General features: G+C 36.3%; 1 protein-coding gene across 1 annotated transcript; it reads right to left on the bottom strand.

The window, feature by feature from the left end:
- Positions 1-1,129: 1,129 nt before the first annotated feature.
- Positions 1,130-2,850, bottom strand: LOC129223088 (uncharacterized). Its single transcript, XM_054857653.1, has 2 exons — positions 1,969-2,850; positions 1,130-1,738 (listed from the first exon to the last, which is right to left on the bottom strand). The coding sequence occupies exons 1-2, from the start codon at positions 2,848-2,850 to the stop codon at positions 1,130-1,132; spliced, it is 1,491 nt and encodes a 496-aa protein (XP_054713628.1).
- Between the last annotated feature and the right edge of the window lie 17,776 nt (positions 2,851-20,626).

The following is a 20,626-nucleotide window of genomic DNA, read 5'->3' on the forward strand; positions in this document are numbered from 1 at the left end:
GCGCAGCCGTAAAAATATTCTGGAGGGTTTTTTTTATCTAAAATATCATCTGGAGGGTGTTTTAAATCGAAAATATCTTCTAGGGTTTTTTTTTTTTTTGGTCAAAAATACCTTCTCAAGAGAGTTTCGTGATTCAATGTCTTTTCATATGTTTTAACTACTATATTATAGTACGCATTCATGTCAAAACCAATGCCTCTGGGGGAAGTTTGTACCCCCCCCCCCCTCTTCACTGCGCCACTGATGGACATTGATACAATTTTGACTAATGCTAAGTGGCCCAGCAGATTTCAGTGTTAATTTAATTCCACCTTACCGACTGACAGAAACTTTGTTTATTGCATATGTTGCACTTGAATTCTCAGTAAATTTGGGAAGTAGCATTTTGATTCATATTTGACGCTTTAGAAAGGAAATTAACTTCAATAAAAGTACATTGTAACTGAGTTGAATCAAATCCCACATTTGAAAACCTGGCTTGTAGTTACATTTTATCAAATGTGTCCTCACTTCCAATAACTTAATTCTTTCAAACATTTTTGCTTAGCAAGTTCAAATCTTTGCAATCTCTATAAAAACTCAGTTAAAAGCAGAAACTGGAATTGTTAAGCGCAGTTATACAGTGAAATTTGGGCCCCTTAAAATTTTGAGGGGAAGTTCAAGCTTTCCGAGCCTTTTGGGTAATCAGGCCCTGGGTGCAATACTTTAAAAGGACATTCTAAAAGCAGGCCTTCAACGCTTTGAAGACTCACTGGGATAAGTGTGTGCTAAGCCAAGGGTCTTATTTTGAAGAATTTTGGGTATGAGTATTGTTTTGATTTGTAAGTTCATTTAATAATAAAATGATTGGCTTACCCTTTTTCCTGGAAAGCTAAGTTAAATAACTCACCAACATGAACTCTAAAAATGCTGAACGCAATAGATGACTCCTTTTCGGAGGATTTTCTAGATTTATTCAATTTATTTACACCACAAAACATTAACCATCTTCTTCGATTCCAGACAGACTCACATCACGCTCCCGCCAACGAATACACAAAACAAAAATACATATTTTTAAAGTCTCTTTACTTGTGGCGCCCTCTGTTGACGGTAGGAGCAAACATACTCCCCCGCCTGGACTATCAGTTCAGTCTTCCGTTGGCAGTAGGTAACACTTGGTAATAGGGCGTCTGAATTGTCCTCGTTGGGTCTTGACATCCACGACTCGAACAGCACCATCGTCTCCTGGAAATACTTGAACAACTCTGCCTAGGCTCCATTGCAGAGGTGGGAGATTGTCCTCCTTCACAAGGACCATATCATTGACTCTCAGGTTTCGTCTTGGTTTCTTCCACTTGGTTCTTTGTTGTAATTGATTTAGGTACTCCAGGTGCCATCTCCTCCAGAACTGACCTCGGAGATGTTGAATTAAATTCCATCGCTTCTTTAAGCTCGCTGGTTGTGAAGGGACCTCTTCTGGAAAAGAAGCCATTGGAGCACCAATCAAGAAATGTCCTGGCGTAAGAGGTTGCAAGTCTTGAGGGTCGTTAGACAGAGGAGTTAGAGGCCTTGAGTTTAAGCATGCTTCAATCTGCGTTACCAATGTCACAAGCTCTTCAAAGTTCAGAACAGCTGATTTCATTGTTTTAATTAGAAGCTGCTTGGTCGACTTGATGCCAGCTTCCCAGAGTCCGCCGACGTGAGCTGCCGTGGGAGGTATGAAGTGCCATGTAATGGATTCTTGAGTTACAAAGTTCTGCACTTCAACTGATTTGATTAGCTTGAACTGTTCTTTTAAATATGAAGAGGCTCCTTTGAAGTTAGTTGCATTGTCGGAAAACATGTTGGTTGGTTATCCTCGTCTGGATATGAAGCGCCGGAGTGTGCTGCCAAAAAGGCATCTGCTGACAGGTCCGAAACAACCTCAAGGTGCACAGCCTTTGTTGCCATGCAAATGAAGAGTGCTAGGTAGGATTTTAATTTTACTTTGCTTCGAGGAATGTTGGGTTTGGTGATGAATGGTCCTCCAAAGTCGATGCCTACGTTTAAAAACGCTCTGCCAGAACTGAACCTATTTTCAGGCAAATTACCCATGAGCTGCTCACCCGATTTAGCTCTGAAGCGAAAGCAGGTTTGGCACTTGGATAAAAGTCTTCCGACTACTCCTCTGCCAGAAGGAATACAGAATTTCTGTCGAATGCAGCATAAGGTAAGTTGAGGTCCACTGTGCAAATTGATATGATGAAAATACTGAATGACCAGATTAGTGAGGTGATGGCTCTTAGGAAGGAGGATTGGGTGCTTTTGAATTGGACTCAGGCTCGAATTTTTTAATCTTCCTCCAACTTTGATTATTCCAGCTGCGTCCAGAAAAATTCCTAGAGGCAGAAGCTTGCTGCTGTTGGGAAGAGGATGTCTCTTCTTTAAGAGTTGAATTTCGAAATGAAACTGTGATTCTTGTACAGTTTGAATAACAACCTTGGTTGCATCATCTACCTCTTTTGATGTTAGCACACCAGCAACTCTAGATGATCTGCAATTGCTGATGAATCTTTTACACAAAGCTATGACTCGGATTAAACGTGAGAATGATGAATACTTAGCTATGATTTCCAAAAAATAGCTGCCTTGACTTGATGTTGAGACATTAGTAAGAACGGTGGATGACTTCTCCTCACATTTCACGTCTTCTTCAGAGGAAGTCGACAAATCAATTGATGGAAAGTGTAAAGAATCCTGACTTAGCCACTGTGGCCCAGACCACCACAGTTTATGAACTTTTAGCTTGGAAGCTGCAATACCTCGTGAGGCACAATCGGCAGGATATTCTTGACTCTTCACATGATGCCAGGATGCTTCAGAAGTCATTTTTTGAATTTTTGAGATGCGATTGGCAACAAAGATTTTCCATCTCCTGTTAGACGATTTTAACCAATCCAAAACAATTTGGGAGTCTGTGAAAAGAAATGACTTATCGATTTGAATTACCTTTCTCAGAGATTCTAACACAACAACGTAGAGTTCAGAAAGAAGCAGAGCTGCCAAAAGTTCGAGTCTAGGCAAGGTTACCGATTTTACGGGAGCTACCCTTGTCTTAGATGTTATCATTGAAACATGGACTTTTCCGGTTACCAGCTCAGCTCTTAAGTAGAAAACAGCAGCGTATGCACGCTGGGAAGCATCACAAAAACCTATAAGAAGAACTCGCTTTGCTGTAGCATCTCCTGAAAGGTATCTTGGAATCTGAATCTCTGCCAAGTGCTTCATTTGATTCTTGAATTGGGTCCATGATTCGGAAATGCAGTCTGTGACCGGATCATCCCAAGAGATGTTTTCTCTCCAGATATCTTGCATCAGGATCTTCAACTGAATTGTCGTTGGTGACAGGAACCCCAAAGGATCATAAATCTTGGCGATGGTGGATAAGAGTTGCCGTTTGGTTGGCCTAACTTCATTTGGTGGACTTATGTTGATTCTGAATCTGTCTTCCTTTGAATTCCATATGATTCCCAAGATTTTCATCAAATGATCCTCTTCTATGTGCAGAGATCCCGACGAACTTCGTAATTCTGGTGGTAATGATTCCAGCACAGATGATTCATTGGACGCCCATTTTCGAATCGGGAAACCTCCTTTCTTCATGAGTTCGATTACTTGACTTACTAATTTCTTGACGTCTTCTTTCGAATTTGTTCCTGTTAGAAGATCATCTACATAGAAGTCCTCTAGCGAAACTTTAGATGCCTCTGGAAATTGCTTGATTTCTTCTTGAGCTAGCTGCTGAATCGTTCTAATAGACAGATACGGGGCACAAGAGCTGTCCCGTATATTACAGTGAGTAATCGATACTCTTTTAACGGTTCTTCAGGTCTCTCCTTCCAAAATATTCGTTGAAAGTCTACATCATCTTCAGTAACTAGAATTTGCCTAAACATCTTCTCTATATCGGCTGTTAAAGCAATCCTGTGACATCTGAATTTTAACAGAATATTACATAGTTCATTTTGTAACTTTGGGCCTGTATGAAGAACGTCATTAAAGGATAATTTCGAATCAGTTTTGGCAGAAGCATCAAAGACTACTCGTAACTTTGTGGACTCGCTCTGTTCCCTAACAACTCCAAAATGGGGTAAGTAAAAACACTTAGAAGATAGTTTCGAAAGTTCTGAATTCTGGACAAGTTGCATATGGCCCAGATGTTCATAATCTTGCATGAATTTTACGTATCTATCTCTTAACTCTGGATTGTCATGAAGGCGCTTCTCCAACGAGAAGAATCGTCTCTTAGCTTGAGCTTTAGAATCACCCAATGCATTGTCGTTTTTGAAAGGAAGACTTACAACATATCTACCATCCCGATTTTTCCTTGCGTGGTCGAGGTAAAATTTTTCGACTTCTTGATCTTCTTCTGAGAGGTTACTGGCATCTGGAATTGACTCAACTTCCCAGAACTTGGTTATTTGACTTTGTAAGTCGATCAATGCATGGCAATAAACTAAAGACATGACCTTCCTTTCGCTCTGACAGGCTGTCGAAACTTTGTCAGAAAGCAACCAGCCTAACCTGGAGTTTAGAGCAGATGATTGATTTTTAGTCCCAGATATTTTTCCATACTGAATTAAATCAAAGAATTTATCAGCTCCCAGAATCATATCGACAGGACGACTAATAAAAAACGAAGGATAAGCTAACTGTGATCCATTAATGTGAGGCCAATCGAATTTTGAAACTATGAAGTTAGGCAAATTACAAGTGAGTTCCTTTACTACTAAAGCATTTACGACAAAGTTATCTTGACTAAAATGAGGAGAAAGTTGAAGTTCTACTCGTTTAGTAGCACAAGCAGCAACTTTGTTATCTAAGCCCAAAATAGTATTTTCTGACTCATAAAATGGAAGGTTTAAATTTTTTGAGCATGATTCTGTAATTAGAGAGGTCTGAGATCCGCCATCAATCAAGGCTCGACAGTTTACATATTGTCCTTGACTATTCTTAACTCTAACAATGGCTGTAGGGAGTAAAATTGAATTGGAATCATTCATTTGTCCTGCAAGGCAAAACTGTTCCTGAGATGTAGCCAATGGCTGAACTACATTCTGGTCACTAGTAACAGCTAGATTCTGATTTGAATTACAGACAGGGATTTCTCTAGGACTACTTTGGAACTGGTGAAGTACGGTGTGATGCCTTTGCCTAGAAGCCTAGCCTTTGCCTTTGAAGTTGTAAATTTGCATGATGAAACATTATGATTCCCTCGCAGACAATTAAAGCATAACTTTGACTTTTTAACAAAATTCCAGCGATTGTTTATATTCATCTTTAAAAACTTCTCACATTTATGTAATGAATGAGAGGAAGAACAAAGTTTACATGAGTCATCTGACTCTACAGTAGTTTTAAGGGAATAAGGCTTGTGAGTTACTTTATTTGATTTTTCTTTGAGTAGTGTAATTTTGATACCTTGAAGACTTCTGGCTTGCTTTTCAAGAAATGAAAGAAACTTATTTAATGAAGGAAAATCTTAATCTTCAAGGGTTAATTCCCATTTGACTTTGATAGAATCTTCTAACTTATCTTGAAGAGAAAATACTAATAGAAGTTCTACCAATTGATTGCATTCTAATCCTAATGTTTTAAAATTTCTGAGTACTTCATTACAAATGTCTATCATGGCCCAAATTGATTCTGAAGTAGGTTTAACACTTTTTAGAGAGAAGAACTTTTTGCATTGGGAAAATGCCAATTCTCACTGATTATCAAACCGATTCAACAGTGTTTCCCATGCCTGTTTATAATTTTCATGAGTTATTGCGAATCCTTTTATTAATCTAGAAGCATCTAAAGTGACAGCATTTTGTAGATACTGCAGTTTTTGAATATCTGTTAAAGATTCATTAGAATCAATAGAACTAGAGAATATAGATTTGAAACTCAACCAAGAGTTGAAATCACCTGCGAATTGTGGAAGATCATGTTTAGGAAGATTTATGTTAGAATAAGCATTCACTTTCGATTTATCTTCTTCGAATTGTAGCTTGCTATTAATACTAGTCAAATATGACTCAATATTTTCCAATGTCAAATCAGCCAAATCTTTAGAATTAGTAACGTTTTCATATTCCACATCTTCCACAAAGTTTTCCAAAACAGAAAACTCATAATAATTGTCTTCTAATCTTTCTAGACATTTTAATACATTACCTTTTAAGGCAAGAACTTTCTGAATATTATTAGACTCTATTACATTATCAACACTATCAGAATACCTTTTGATTTCTTTTATCTGAGTTTGGAACACTAATGGTATTTTACTTTTTTCTTTAGTAGGAGCCATCTTTTAAATAATAACCCAATGCAAATACAACTCAAATACAGTTTTTCAGAATTAGTTACTATAAATATACAGTCACTCAGAATAGTAAACAAAACCTTCGAATTTACTAATTCAGATTTCTTGCATTTCGAATTCACAAATAAAATAATATTTTTTGAATTAATTGACATACATCTCTGGACTCAAATAATAGAATAATAAACACATCAAAAGATTAAGAATTCTTTCAGACGAATTTCATTTTCAGAATACATCTACCCAAGTAACATAAATCACGTTACATCACGTTGCTCGGAATCGTTGACATCACGTTACTGGTAACGTTAATAGAGCGAAAATATGTCTCGTTGCAAAACATCAACGTTACATTAACGATTTTTGAAGCGTTACATCAACCTTTATTTATCACGTTACATCACGTTGCTTTTAAACGTTGTATTAAGATTTTTTTTTTTTTTTTTTTTTCAAAGCTTGAATAAAGTTTTTTTTCTTGGTGAGAATGGAGGTGGGTTCATTGAACCCTTAATTTTTGATACAGTAAGTATTCTGTATTTTTTGTTAATGCAATTAGTGTTAATATACTTTTATAAAATCTTTGTTTGTTTTTCTTTTTTTTTTTTAATTTTGTAAAATGTCTCATTCCGTTTAAAGGCATTCGACTATTCTCACACTGTTGCTTTATTCACAATATTTTGTGAGAGCACTCCTGACATTTAAAAATAAACAGAGCATAACATAGCATATCCGAATTTACATCAATTAGAGTTCTATTAATAGTCGAAATTAACGATATTACTGCAAATTAAATAAAAACTTTTTTCATAAATAAATCCTTGAAAAAATAATAATTATTATTACTAAAGAACTCCAAAAATATTTTTCGAAAGGCATGAAAGTTTTGAAAAAATCCTTTACATCAGTGCTTTAACTAAAATTTGAAGTATTATTACTAAAGATAATTTCAGTTACATGATAAAAATTTTTTCAAAAAATTGCTACAATTATTTCGTCAAAATTATTCTGCAAAAAGCCGATTAGATGAGTAAAAATTGGTATCATTTATCGCTTTTATAGCTTATTAATGGAACATATCCCCTAGCTTCAGCATCTTTTTAAGAAATCAATGAATAAATACTCAAATAAAAACATCTAACATTATTCTTTCAAACAATATTATAAATAAAAGTACGGTGGGAAAAATACTCAAACTCCGACCAACGGCAGTTCATTAACATCATAAAAATATGCAATAACCCTTTTTTTAATTAAATGTGTATATCAACAATAATACACTAACAATAATACAAAGTACTTACCGCTAAAAGTGATGAGAGATCGCGATTGCGAAGCTGCAAACAATGGCGGCATAGCAAGTGAGAAGTTGTTTACTGAAAATGGCCACTAGGATTCGGAGGTTGCGGAAGACGAAGCAAGGTGCAACGAAAAGTAACGATAAGTAACGTTTCTTTTGCAACTGTTTGTCAACGTTACAAATTTAAGAAATTTGCAACGTGATGTTACGTTTCACAAAATTACGCTTTTTGTAACGAATAGATAAAGCAACGTGATATCACGTTGTGAGGGAAACGGTAACGATGTTTCAACTAATTGCAACGTGATGTAACGATGACGTAACGTTTCAGTGTTACTTGGGTAGTTTCGATTATATAAAATCATTATCGTTTTCGATTCTAGTAAGAATAATAAACATTCTACTTTCCAGGAAATGATCTACTGAATTTAACTCGATTTATGACGCATACATCAACAATTAATAAACAAATCTCGCCGGTGCCTCCATGTTTTGATTTGTAAGTTCATTTAATAATAAAATGATTGGCTTACCCGTTTCCCTGGAAAGCTAAGTTTAATAACTCACCAACATGAACTCTAAAAATGCTGAACGCAATAGATGACTCCTTTTCGGAGGTTTTTCTAGATTTATTCGATTTATTTACACCACAAAACATTAACCATCTTCTTCGATTCCAGATCGACTCACATCACGCTCCCGCCAACGAACACAAAACAAAAATACATATTTTTACACAGGGATTCAAGTGAAACACGACCGATCGCAATGCACCGCTGCGATCGCTATTTCCCCAATTTGAATTCAAGTGTAACATTGCGATTGTCTTCAGTCCCGATTCCCTCGCAAAATTTGCAATTGCTCTCGAGCTCTCACAAGTCTGGAAAATCCCTCGTAAGTGCAGAAAAACATCAATGGCGTCTGTTTTGAATGCAAAGTTGATTTTAGAATTAATGGAATGTTATTGTTGAAAATTTTCAATTCTAAATAGGCAACTCAATGCAAGACTCGTTTTTTGTTTACCGTAGCATTTTTGCAATAGCCTTCATTTTAAATTGGAAGTATAATTGGTTTTATTTACTCAAAATATGCGATACTTCTTCAATTTAACACTGTTTTCATCCACAAATGCAGTACTTATTTTAATTATGACTTAATACTTGATGGCATAATATTCTGCATAGTCATTATACTACTTCGTCGTTTTGAAGAAATCAACGGAATTTTTTTCCGGCTGAACAACAGTACAAGTTGAATTACGACTGTGATGAGAAATTATAATTAAATTCTCTTCATTGTTGTAATTTTACTAGTTAGTATTATACTAGTTGAGAAAGAAAAAGTAAAGGGATTGTTGAAAGTGAGTAAATTTGTTTAACGTTCACTATCTTACTAATATAAAATCTCAATTCTAGGCTAGTATTTTTTAATTATTTGTTAAAACTGCATTTACTTGCGTATTATGGTACAATAACAAAATGCATCAAACATTAGCTACATGGCCCCCGGCATAAGTTCCTACTATGACATGCATTGTACTCCCATTAAAAGTTAAACTGTGGAAGTCTGAAATCTGGTAAATGTCGACACTAGTCAATGCATATCAAAATACACATACCAAAGGCATCAGTGATAAACTTAATATTTCTGGTGAATCGCCAGTAAAAGTCGACATTCTTTACTTTTGGTGTTTTACAGTAACATATATGTACTGCATACACATGATTTTAAAAAAGTAATTGGCAGAAACATTTCGCTGTAAATAAGTGAAAAAAATAAATAAAAAAAATGATAATTAATTTGAATTCTGAAATTTTGAATTCAAATTATGTTTTTCGCAATCACGAGTTGTGACAGGACCCTACTCATTGGGGGCTATTGTTTCTAGAAACAGCTCCTGTCCCCTTAAGCCTACCCCTCCTCCTGGGCGGTTACAGATGTATAGTTGTGTGTGTGTGCAGGTATGTGTAGGCTTGTATGTGTGCGTAAACCTGTGTGTATGAGTGTAGACGTGTGTGTGTGTGTAAAGGCTTGTGTGTATGAGCGTGTGTAGGACATGGACGCCCCTGACCTGGAAAAACGGATTCTAGGGGGCAGTGCTCGGAGCCACACCTGCACAGGCCGGTGGTGCTGGTGTCCCTGGTCCAAGCTGAAAAAGGAACCACAACATCAAGGACGGTCAAATGAAAGCAATAAGCAATCGTGATTGCTCAATAACGATTCAAATCCCGTTGTTTTTTGTTTTTTTTTCCAATGAGGAAAAAAAATGGCAGTACTTCACAAAAGTGCATAATACAAAACGTAGTCAGACAAGGGGTGCAAATTTCGAATTCAGTCGTTTAATACTGGTTTGGGAGGGGGTGATAGTGAAAAGCGAGCAGTGCCAGATGTTTAATTTTTCTGTTATTTTTATATTTCAGTGGCAAATGTTGAAAATGATGCCCTCACTAGTGATGGGCGTTATCGAGACCTTTTGATAATCAAGATCTTTCCAAATCGAGAACTTGAGCGATTGATAATCCAGATCTTTTAAAACCGAGAACTCCAGCTGAGTCAATAACCAAGAATTCGTCTTCTCGAGTGATTCGATTATGCCCATCACTAGTCCTTACCCATCTACCTTCAAGGTTTTATATCAAGTTTGAACAAATTTGAAGAAAATAATTATGTTGAATTTTGCCACCTTTCAGAAGTTGCCGCCTGTAGCAAGGGCTTGCTCCCATATATGTAGTACAGTCCAACTCACTAAAAACAAGCGTAATGAGATGTAGCATTTGCTTGTTATATATAACAGAGTGCTTGTAAAAAAAAGAGTTTGTGGAAAAAATCATGAAAATTTATACATACTGAGTTATTTTTATATTTCAATATAACACCAAAGTTAGCAATTTGCTTTGAACTGTCTTATTTCTCTCTTTCTTGTTATTTTTTCAAGGATTTCGTGGTATGAAAAACATTGCCAATGGCATCTGCGGCTTAAAATAGTTCGAATTTTTTCTGAACTTCATAAACTATTGAATACTGTCAGCCCTGCTTAATCGAGTAACGGATAAACGAATAACCCATTTATACGAATAAAACCTCCTGGAACCGAATATTTCCCCATAGATGCAATGCTAAAGATCCCCGCCTAATCGAATAATTTCCCCAAATAATCGAAAAATATTAATCAGCTTTCACAAACAATTTTGATGAGAAACATTTTGAATTCATTAGAAAAAAATTAAGTGAGAACACTTATTGTTTGCGTTCCACGACCTACTAACAGCAGCGTTCTATCATGTTTCGGTTACCATTTTATGCTGTTCATTGGTTGATTAAAGCACGTGATCGGTTAACTGGTTGAGTTGGTCGCAAGCAAGCATTGAGTTAAACTATAAAGTAATATTTATTGCCAACTGTCTTTACATAAAAAAATAGCGCAGTCGATAACCTGATTAAATAACACAAATTAATACTGTACACAATTTAGACGATGATAAATTGACAAATATTTAATGTAAGATACGGTAGACAAGGAGGGGGAAAAAGGTGTCAGAAAGTGTTCCCAAAAGATCTTGAGCGAGCAATCGCCTATTACGGAATTTTTCAAAAAATAATGTTGTTCTGAAAAAAAGTGCCAAAAATGAAGATTTCATAACTGAAGTTGTAAGCTACTTTTTATAATTTTCATACGTACTTGTAATATACTTGTTTAAATAAGAAACTATTTTATTGTTTATTTAGCTTATTTCTAAAACTTAAGAAATAACACTAATTATTTTCCTTAAAAACTTGTTTTTTTATTATTATGTTTTAAGACAAGTTGTAAATTTAAAAAGGTAAATAAAATTTCCCCGCTTAATCAAATAATATTTCTTGGAACCGACGATATTCGATTAGGCCGATCTGACAGTATGTCCAAGGCTTCGAGTTACAATATCCTCGGAAGTATATCTTGGAAATGATTTAACATTCGCTTCAACAAATATAATTTCTAAATCCTCCTAAACTCCACGATTTTTTTTAAAAAAAGGCTGTCTTCACTTTTTCTCAGGATTAATGTCTTTTTTTTTAATTCAAAATGTTAATGAAATTTTTCGAGAAATAGAATAATGTTTTCTGCAGTGGAAATTGACAGAAATTTTATGAATGACAAAACTATTGCTCGCTTGAAGCGGGGTTTGCCCGATAAGGCGATTACGTTCTTATAGGTTTAACATTGTACCAGTTAAAGCTTTTTGATTCCCTCGCTAAATCTAAGTTGTCGTTAAAACAGGGCTCGTTATAAGCAAATTCGACTGTATTAACCAGATAAACTACAAGAAACGCTTCCTTTTAGTAAATAGACAAGTGCTCGAACAAGACGTGCACAAACAACTTCTGCCGTAGCCTCTGATAGGATGGAAACAGCATTGTACCCTCGTTGGCTATGTTTTTGTCCATTTACTTCAAAATTCACACAGTCGGTGGCTGCAGCTGAGTTTTGCATCTAATTATATTACAACATGCTTCCTTCGCCCTGGATCCGGCACTTGATGCACGAGAGAATAACCTGAAATGGTACCAGACAGTCCGGTTATCACATCAAAAGACTGCAGTTTTGTTCTTATTAGAACTCATCAGTCTGGAATAGTGTGAACCAACCGAGTTGGAGGCAGATATCAACTCATTGGAGCTGAGAGCGCCAACAAACTGGTAGACAAAGTAAATTTATCTCACCAGTGAGTGTCCGCAGCATGGTGTGGTTCTACTTGTGGCAGGTTATACAGCATGTAACTCTGTAATACTACATGAAGTACATGACTGGTTTTAAGGCAAATGTATGCCTTTACGTGCGACAGTGATGGGAAAATTGTATTACAGCAATGCATTTGAATTTTTATATCTCAGACTTGTTTACTCAGGGCCAACGAGAGACCATGTCAGCCTAGTCGAAAACTAGGGGTCACAGTTCAGAGTTTTATGAGAAGAGTGGGGGCTGGGGACCAAACTAACAACAGGTTCGCCTTGGCTCTCAGCTGCCCTGCCTTTACCCCAAAAGCAAACCAATTCCCACTACTACTCCGTATCCCTGACACAGCTACAGTCTAGAGGGAAAATGATTCCAAATTCTACAATTTCAAAGCTTCCAACTCGTATCTCCTAACCTAAAATTGACCTGACACTGCAACCCCAGTTATAAGTAAACCTTCACCTCCACATAAAAAAATTTCTCGTTATGCTACAATGCCCAAAAACATCTCTTGTGTGTCCATTTCCAGGGCTAGCAAGCCCCTTTGGAGCCAGCTTCAGAGTTTTTGCCTGACACATGGCGGTCCAAAGAGAAGGATGAGCAGGGCATCCCCCGCCGGGCGGAGTGAAGACATGACAGCGAGCCCTAAACTGAGTTTTAGCTACATTAAAATGTATTCTTTTTACTTTTATTCAGTACTAGTGGTACCCACGCGGCTTTGCCCATAGTAGAAAATTAAAAGGTCTTTTGGTTCGCCTGTATATTTAAATAATGTATGGTGAATTTCTCGCCAATTCGCTTGCCCATGTTACAGTTCCGCGTTATGATGATTTCGTAATTTACTATTCCACGTTGTGATAATTTGTTCGGAGAAATTTTCTGAAAATTGAAATAGAAAAAGAACAAAATCGAATTTTTGAAAAATCGCTTCGAGGTGCACACCCTCATGCTACAAACTTCGCTAAATTTCATTAAAATCGGCCAAACGATCTAGGTGCTATGGGAGTCACAGAGATCCAGACAGAGAGACTTTCAGCTTTATTATTAGTAAAGATTTAATTTAAAATACTAACACATTCCTATCTTTTTTAATAAAAGGAAAGATAACATGGTCAGTCTCTTCGGATGGCCCTGCCCCTGCTTTCCTACCCTCTGTGCGACCTTGGTCAGGCTTGGATCTACATACTCGCAGACCCTGCAGTGTGTGTGGGGAGGGGGGGGGGGCATGCCACTGAAAGTGCCCCCCGGCCCTTGGTGACATAGAAATTTAGTAGGCAGTTAGACGCCGTACTGATTTTTGGCAGGGGGCCTCAAAATTGATAGATTCGGGCCTGGCCCTGGTCATACTATGTTCTTTCATTGTTCGTATTACAGTGCATGTAGGTGTAATTAGTTTTATAATTTTGTATTTGAATAAAATTTCTTTTTTGAAGCTACACTTACATTTAACTGATGAAAAAACAACTGACTTCCCTTAATGACAAAGAAGACATACTGCAATCACACCTGTTTAAACGAAATCAAAGAGACCTATTATGATCTAGATGAACTAAAATAAGTAAAATACAGTAAAAATGTGTTTAGTTGAAGTAAAAAGAACTTATCTCTGCACAATGTGTATCACCATTTCAAAACTGGATGTATCATATCAATGTGATTATTTGTAACTATTCTAGAATAAGGCTCCAACTTTTGAATTTAAACTTGTACATAACCCAAACTATTAACAAAAACTCTCATTTTGCTTCATAAGTAAACATATTTTTACTTACTACTTGTGCAAATGTATTCAACGTAGGGAAACAAACATGTTCAAATCAAACAGATATTACAATAGGCAGTTTAAATTCAAAATTCTCTATGTATTATTCAATTGTCGTTGTGAGAAAATTATTTGAAAATCTTTGATCCTAATCAGATTCATTCTCATCGGATGATTATCAAATCGTAATTTTCCTTTAAACATCATGCGTTTTATTCAAAACAAATACAATATGCATGTGGAACATATAAAGCATTTCTTAAACGGCAACATTTTTTATCCAGTTTGCTTTCTTTTCCAACTGTAGAACTGAAAATTGAAAACAAAATAGCACGGAATGTATCCATTACGCGAGCGACATGAATTCAACGTCAAAACAAATATTGCATCACGATTTTAACCATCTCAAACCCAGGAAGCTCAAACCTAATTCTCTCATTGGTTAACATCAGTTAATCGCTCCAAGTACATGCGATTATCATCGAAATGGGAAGATTGGGCGCCGCATATTGGGCGCCGGGAACTTTGGGCGCCGAGCACTTTGGGCGCCGGGAACTTTGGGCGTCGACCATTTTGGGCGCCGGGAACTTTGGGCGCCGAGCATTTTGGGCGCCGGGAACTTTGGGCGCCGAGCACTTTGGGCGCCGAGCATATTGTGCCCAGTATTCCCGGGGCCTAAAATGCTCGGCGCCCAATGTTTCCGGCGTCCAAAATGCTCGGCGCCCAATATTCCCGGCGGCGAATTTTGAAACGCTCTCAATGCTTGCGTTACGGTAGCTACCGGTTAGTTAACCACGTGACAGCTAATGATCACGTGCTCCAATCAACTGCTTAGAACGTTAACCGGTTGATAATATAACGCTGCGGTTAGTAACCGCTCGAACGGTGAGGTTCGTCGAACGCAAGGAATGCTTGCGTTCGCCGAGCTCAACTGGTAGCTACCGGTTAATCGATCACGTTACATCTAATGATAACGCAGCGGTTAGCAACCGGTTACTCAGTGGTCGACCGGTTAGGATCGCCGAACAAAACCAATTACAGTACGTTGGCGAAATGAGAAATAAAAACGAGCGCGTTCTATTAAAGAGCATGGTGACCTGGATACATTAAAGCAACCCCGAGTAAAATGTAAACAGAGCCGCCCCTTTAAATTGTGAGGTAGAAATTGCAATGCGAAATATTGCTGTTTAAAGTTTTAGTTCGTTTTAATTTCACGATTTACTGTTTTTTGTGCTGTGAAATATTTCCGTTTTCGTAGGGTTTCTTCTGAATCTTAATTTACGTCTGTATTGTTGTTATGTTTGGAACCCTTTCCCCCAACTACCCAGCGCCGTGTCCAAGGGGAGGGTTTTAGGGGTTAAACCCCTCCCTTGGGGGAAAAATAAGCAAAATGAAGAAAATGTATATTTGACTTAAATTTACTTTAATGAGAAAGTTTGCGTTCAGCGTTTTTATTTTATTTTAATTTTCTCTCTGAAGTTTTTTGCGATTTACAACTGCTAAAGCCTTACAAACTGATGTAATATTTCGGAAAAAGTATGGCGGACGAACCGCTGAATGATCTACGAATGCAAAGAAAGAAAATTGCTTATTGTAATGAGGTTATGGTGAATTTGGCATATGTTACATCTATGAAGATGCATTAGTGATTGTGCTTGGCTATTTAATTTGCATCTGCAAAGTGCTCTTTCTTGTTTAGTTTATTAAGCATTATTTCAGAACATAACAACCTGATATACATTCTACATTATAAAAGAATGTGAAGAGTTTTTAATACTCATTGCAATATACTACATAGTAAACAGATTTAATTAAAAAGAAGCAAGCAAAGTTTGATTAAAGCGAATCTGTGAAACGAAGGAATACTTTGGTAACTTGTACAGCTAGAGGTATCCTTCAAGAATACAGCAGTCCTTATACTTGTGAATAAACGCCATACTGGGGTCGGCAATTTGTCGTAAAACTAAAAGCTGTAAGGGGGTTGAACTCTCCCCCCCCCCTACTGGTAAGATTAAAACCCCTCCCTTTATGAAAATCTGGACACGGGCCTGCAAGTTCCAATCACTTCTGAAGTGCTACAAATTCAGAGTTAATTACAATACAATATGAATAGCAACCCCTTCTGCAAGTTTTCCGGATTTTTCGGCTGCCATGAATGTAAGGGAAAAAACGGAAAAGAACAAGTTCAAAGGGTGCAAGAATGCACTAGCCAAGGGCACTCACTTTGGCTCCCCTCCCCCCTCTAACTTAACTATCACAGGTGCTATGAATTCAAAGTCAATTATATAATATTTGCTGTAAACTTCTTTGATATTGAACATTTTAATATAATTAAGATTTTGGTGCAATCTGCAAATTGTTATCAATTATCAGTTCATTCAGGCACACACACACAAAATTAATAAGGCCAAAAAAAAAAAAATTTTTTTTTAAGAACTCTGAATATATTATTATCATTAGCATACAAATGGACTCACACCTATTAGACTATAATGATTTAGTACAGTTAAGGAGTGACACAAGCTCGGAGCATAAAACAATCGAAATGGAAAAGCTTACAGTTCCTGGGGCCAATGACTACTGATTGCGAGTAGTCGGTGGTAGCCAAACGTGTCATTTTAATTTTTTCTAGGAAATGGGGGGGGGGGGTGCAAAGGCTGACACTGGTCGCTCAAATTCTCACGAGCCCCACAGAGCATAGGAGCAGTGACTCAACATCTTCCCACCCATCCTTTCCCCTTTTTATTTTATTTTTTTTATAAAACTAAAAACTGAGACAGATGAAGGTGAAATTAAATTAAATGAAAAGGATTATATTCTTTCCTGAGATAAAATGTATTTCTTAGATCATTAAATGGTAGTATTTTTTACAGATTTTCTCACGACATTTTTATTGTTAAAAAACTTTATGAAATAACCAAAATCTTCAACATATTGTTCAGAGAAAACCAATAAATTAAAACATCAACAACATAAGAGAAGCGCACTCAGATTGTATTTCAGTTACTATTCTCAAGAATATTAAAAAAAAATCAACAGTCAAAGAAACTCATTTTGAAACAGCGTCTCTTTCAATGTGAGTTTATTGCGAATGATTACAGCAAGCAGAATTTTCCAAACATAACAACAATACAGACGTAAATTAAGATTCAGAAGAAACTCTACGAAAACGGAAATATTTCACAGCACAAAAAACAGTAAATCGTTAAAACGAACTAAAACTTTAAACAGCAATATTTCACATTGCAATTTCTACCTCACAATTTAAAGGGGCGGCTCTGTTTACATTTTACTCGGGGTTGCTTTAATGTATCCAGGTTACCATGCTGTTTAATACAACGCGCTCGTTTTTATTTCTCATTTCGCCAATGTACTGTAATTGGTTTTGTTTGGCGATCCTAACCGGTCGACCACTGAGTAACCGGTGGCTAACCGCTGCGTTCTATCATCAACCGGTTACCGTATTAATATGTTGATTAGTTGATTGAAGCACGTGATCATTATCACGTGATCGAATCACCGGTAGCTACCAGTTGAGCTCACCGGTCAACCGGTTACTAACCGCAGCGTTCTATGATCAATCGGTTACCATTCTAAGCAGTTGATTAGAGCACGTGATCATTAGCTGTCACGTGATTAACTAACTGGTAGCTACCGTAACGTAAGCATTGAGAGCGTTTCAAAATTCGCCGCCGGGAACATTGGGCGCCGAGCATTTTGGACGCCGGAAACATTGGGCGCCGAGCATTTTGGACGCCGGAAACATTGGGCGCCGAGCATTTTAGGCCCCGGGAATACTGGGCACAATCATGGAGCTATGAGTAATAAGGAGACGACATGAGCGAGATACGCTGAAGCCGTTTCGGAAGCTTAGTTAACTGTTCTTTTGACTGGCAGCCATCTTGTGGTGTTCAAAACATTGAAAGACTGCATTTCATAACATGGTGTGTTTCTGATGTTCAGGAGTTGAACATGACAAGTTGTTCAGCTGTTACGATTTTTTTACTTGATGCTTTTATTTTGATTTTATATCGACAAAATTTTATGCTGTAGCCATATTATATATTATTTTTTAAAAAAATGAGCAATAATTCGCGACTATTGGGAAAATTCGCGAAAACAGCGATCCCCGCACTTTTTGCGTAGTTACGGTAATTATTTATTCTTTATTCCCAGTCAGATCATGTAAAATCATAGCAGAATGTTTAAGTATTCACTTCTTTAGCATCTGCTTAAAAGGGATGGACCAAAATCGGGAAAATGATCACGTTTTTGAGTGTTTTTTTCAAAGAAAAAAATCGGTAAAATTTTTCGGAAATTCTGACCCGCGTATAAGTCGACTTCCAACTATAAACATCATTTTTTGTAATAAATTTCTCGACTTATTCGCGAGTATATACGGTAGTGGATTACTTGCTCTAGGTCTTTTGGGAGCTCTTTTATTACCATTTTTTTTAACCTTCTCGTCTGTAATGTTTATATTCTTTTGCGTTATTTAATTTATAATTAACCGACATTTATTCAATTATTTTTTTTTTTTTTTTTTTTTTGTAATGTCAGCAACAGTGACAGTAGAAATTAGAATGATAAAAATGTTTTGATGGAATGAATGTTTTTCTCACCCGTTGTAGGCGCAATCTATCATTTTTTATTTTATGTCAATGTAATTGCCCTTAATTTATTTTTTGTATATTTAAAATTTTTCTCAGCAAAAATACTTCTGAAAGCTGATCAATATTATTCTATTATCCGAGGGCTTCTTAACGTTATCTATGGGTAAAAATTTGGTTCTAGGATTTTTTGTTCGTATAAGCGGAGCATTCGTTTATCCTTTACCTAATTAAGCAGGCTGACAGTATTTTCTTTAATCCTAAAGTACAAGTGCTGTCCAAGAAGTATCTGACCTTACTGTTTTTGAGTGAAAAGTGTAAATAAAAATATTTTTGTTTATAATATATTTAAACTCATTTCACAGCAATTGTTCAGTTTTTGTTATTGTTCTGAATCCTTTTATTTATACTTCTGTGGTACAATGCTTTTACGCAAGTCCTTTTTATGTCGAAGTGGAATATTATAAGGGTTTTATTTCCTGTACGTTTTCAAAAAGTAATGTTGTCCTTGATTCAAACATTGTAAAATATTGTACTCCCTTTATTTTTTGGAATAAATATTCAAAAACACATTTTGTTGCTCTGGAATGTGCTTTTCAAAACTGAAAAATATATTTTATATTGATACAAGTAATATCCAGAGTAAAAATTCCTGTTTTTTTTTTTTTTTTTGGAAAATAATAAAAAAAATTCGGATTTATTTGATTTAAATCCGATGTTTTTGATTCTATAGAAAAAAAATTTAAACATTTGTAAAATATAATTAAATTTAATATTGATATTTTTCTAAATTTACCACTATTATATTTTGAGTATTTCAGTAAAAAGCTTTCATGACATGATGAAAAATCTGTTTAATACAAAGCATATGATTCTTGTCAAATTTAATTTAAATGACATATTAGTGCACTTTAAATTGGTAAAAAAAGAGGAAAATAAACAAATTGGCCTTATAGCATACGCCTTTTTCTAATCTTCACTAGCTTTGTTATTTTTTTTTTTTTTTGTATAAAAATTATATTTTACAATAGGAAAGAGCTGGCAATTTTATTTGCCCACTTTCTGGTAAAGTATTTCGAAAACTGGTCCCGAGACCATCTACAATTATAGTTAACAAAAAATGTATAAACTTCAATCTCTTCGATTGATGATTTCTCAAAAATAAATTTATGAGCATACTCTAAATTTTTTAACAACAATTTATGCTTGGAGCAGTATTAATAAGTTTATCTTTTCCAATGTGTACAAAAATGCACACAATATAGCAACAAAGTATGGAATTTTTCTGCACACCCATCTATGTGCAACAAAATCCCTCATTGTTTTCATAAAAAAAGTTCCTTAATCCAGTGACTACTTATTGAAAAAAATATTGTGCAGACACAAAAAAAAAGAAAAAAAAATGTGGTAAAAGAGAGATAATTTAAATAAAAATGGTCAAGTGAGGAAAAACACCTAGGACAAAATCAATATAATGAAAGAGGGTTAGACTAAAAAAATTCAGAACTAATAAAATTAAAAAAATTCAGGGAGATTTCCAGGGTTTAAGTTAAAAAATGATTTAAATCATTGACACCCAGGTTGTTGTTGTGTCCAATCCTTCAGGATCTAGCGACAGCTAGATCAAATCCATAATTCCATGCACCCTCGCAAAGTCGAGCACCAGGAGTGGGTTGTCGCGGACATCCTCAAGAGTGAGCCCCAAGCAATCCAGTAGGTGTTGCGGGGAGGCCGGCAGCAGATGGCACTTGGGACACGTTGGGAAGACTTTACGGCCGGATTCAAATGACATGCATTTCAGGTGCCCACTGAAGAGTCTTGAGATGGCCGTTTGGTCCTGTCTGTCGGCCTTGAAACGTAATGCACCTCCTGGTTTTGGTCTACTGTACCAAGAATGAGCCGGAGGAGCTAG

This window comes from Uloborus diversus, chromosome 5, assembly GCF_026930045.1.
Source record: "Uloborus diversus isolate 005 chromosome 5, Udiv.v.3.1, whole genome shotgun sequence".
NCBI classification, from domain to species: Eukaryota; Metazoa; Arthropoda; class Arachnida; order Araneae; family Uloboridae; genus Uloborus; species Uloborus diversus.

Excerpts from the sequence above, each read along its gene's own strand:
- LOC129223088 (XM_054857653.1), bottom strand. The coding sequence starts at position 2,850 with ATGACTTCTGAAGCATCCTGGCATCATGTGAAGAGTCAAGAATATCCT. Across the intron at positions 1,739-1,968 it reads CCAACATTCCTCGAAGCAAA|AACTTTGTAACTCAAGAATC; the intron begins GTAAAATTAAAA and ends GTTGAAGTGCAG.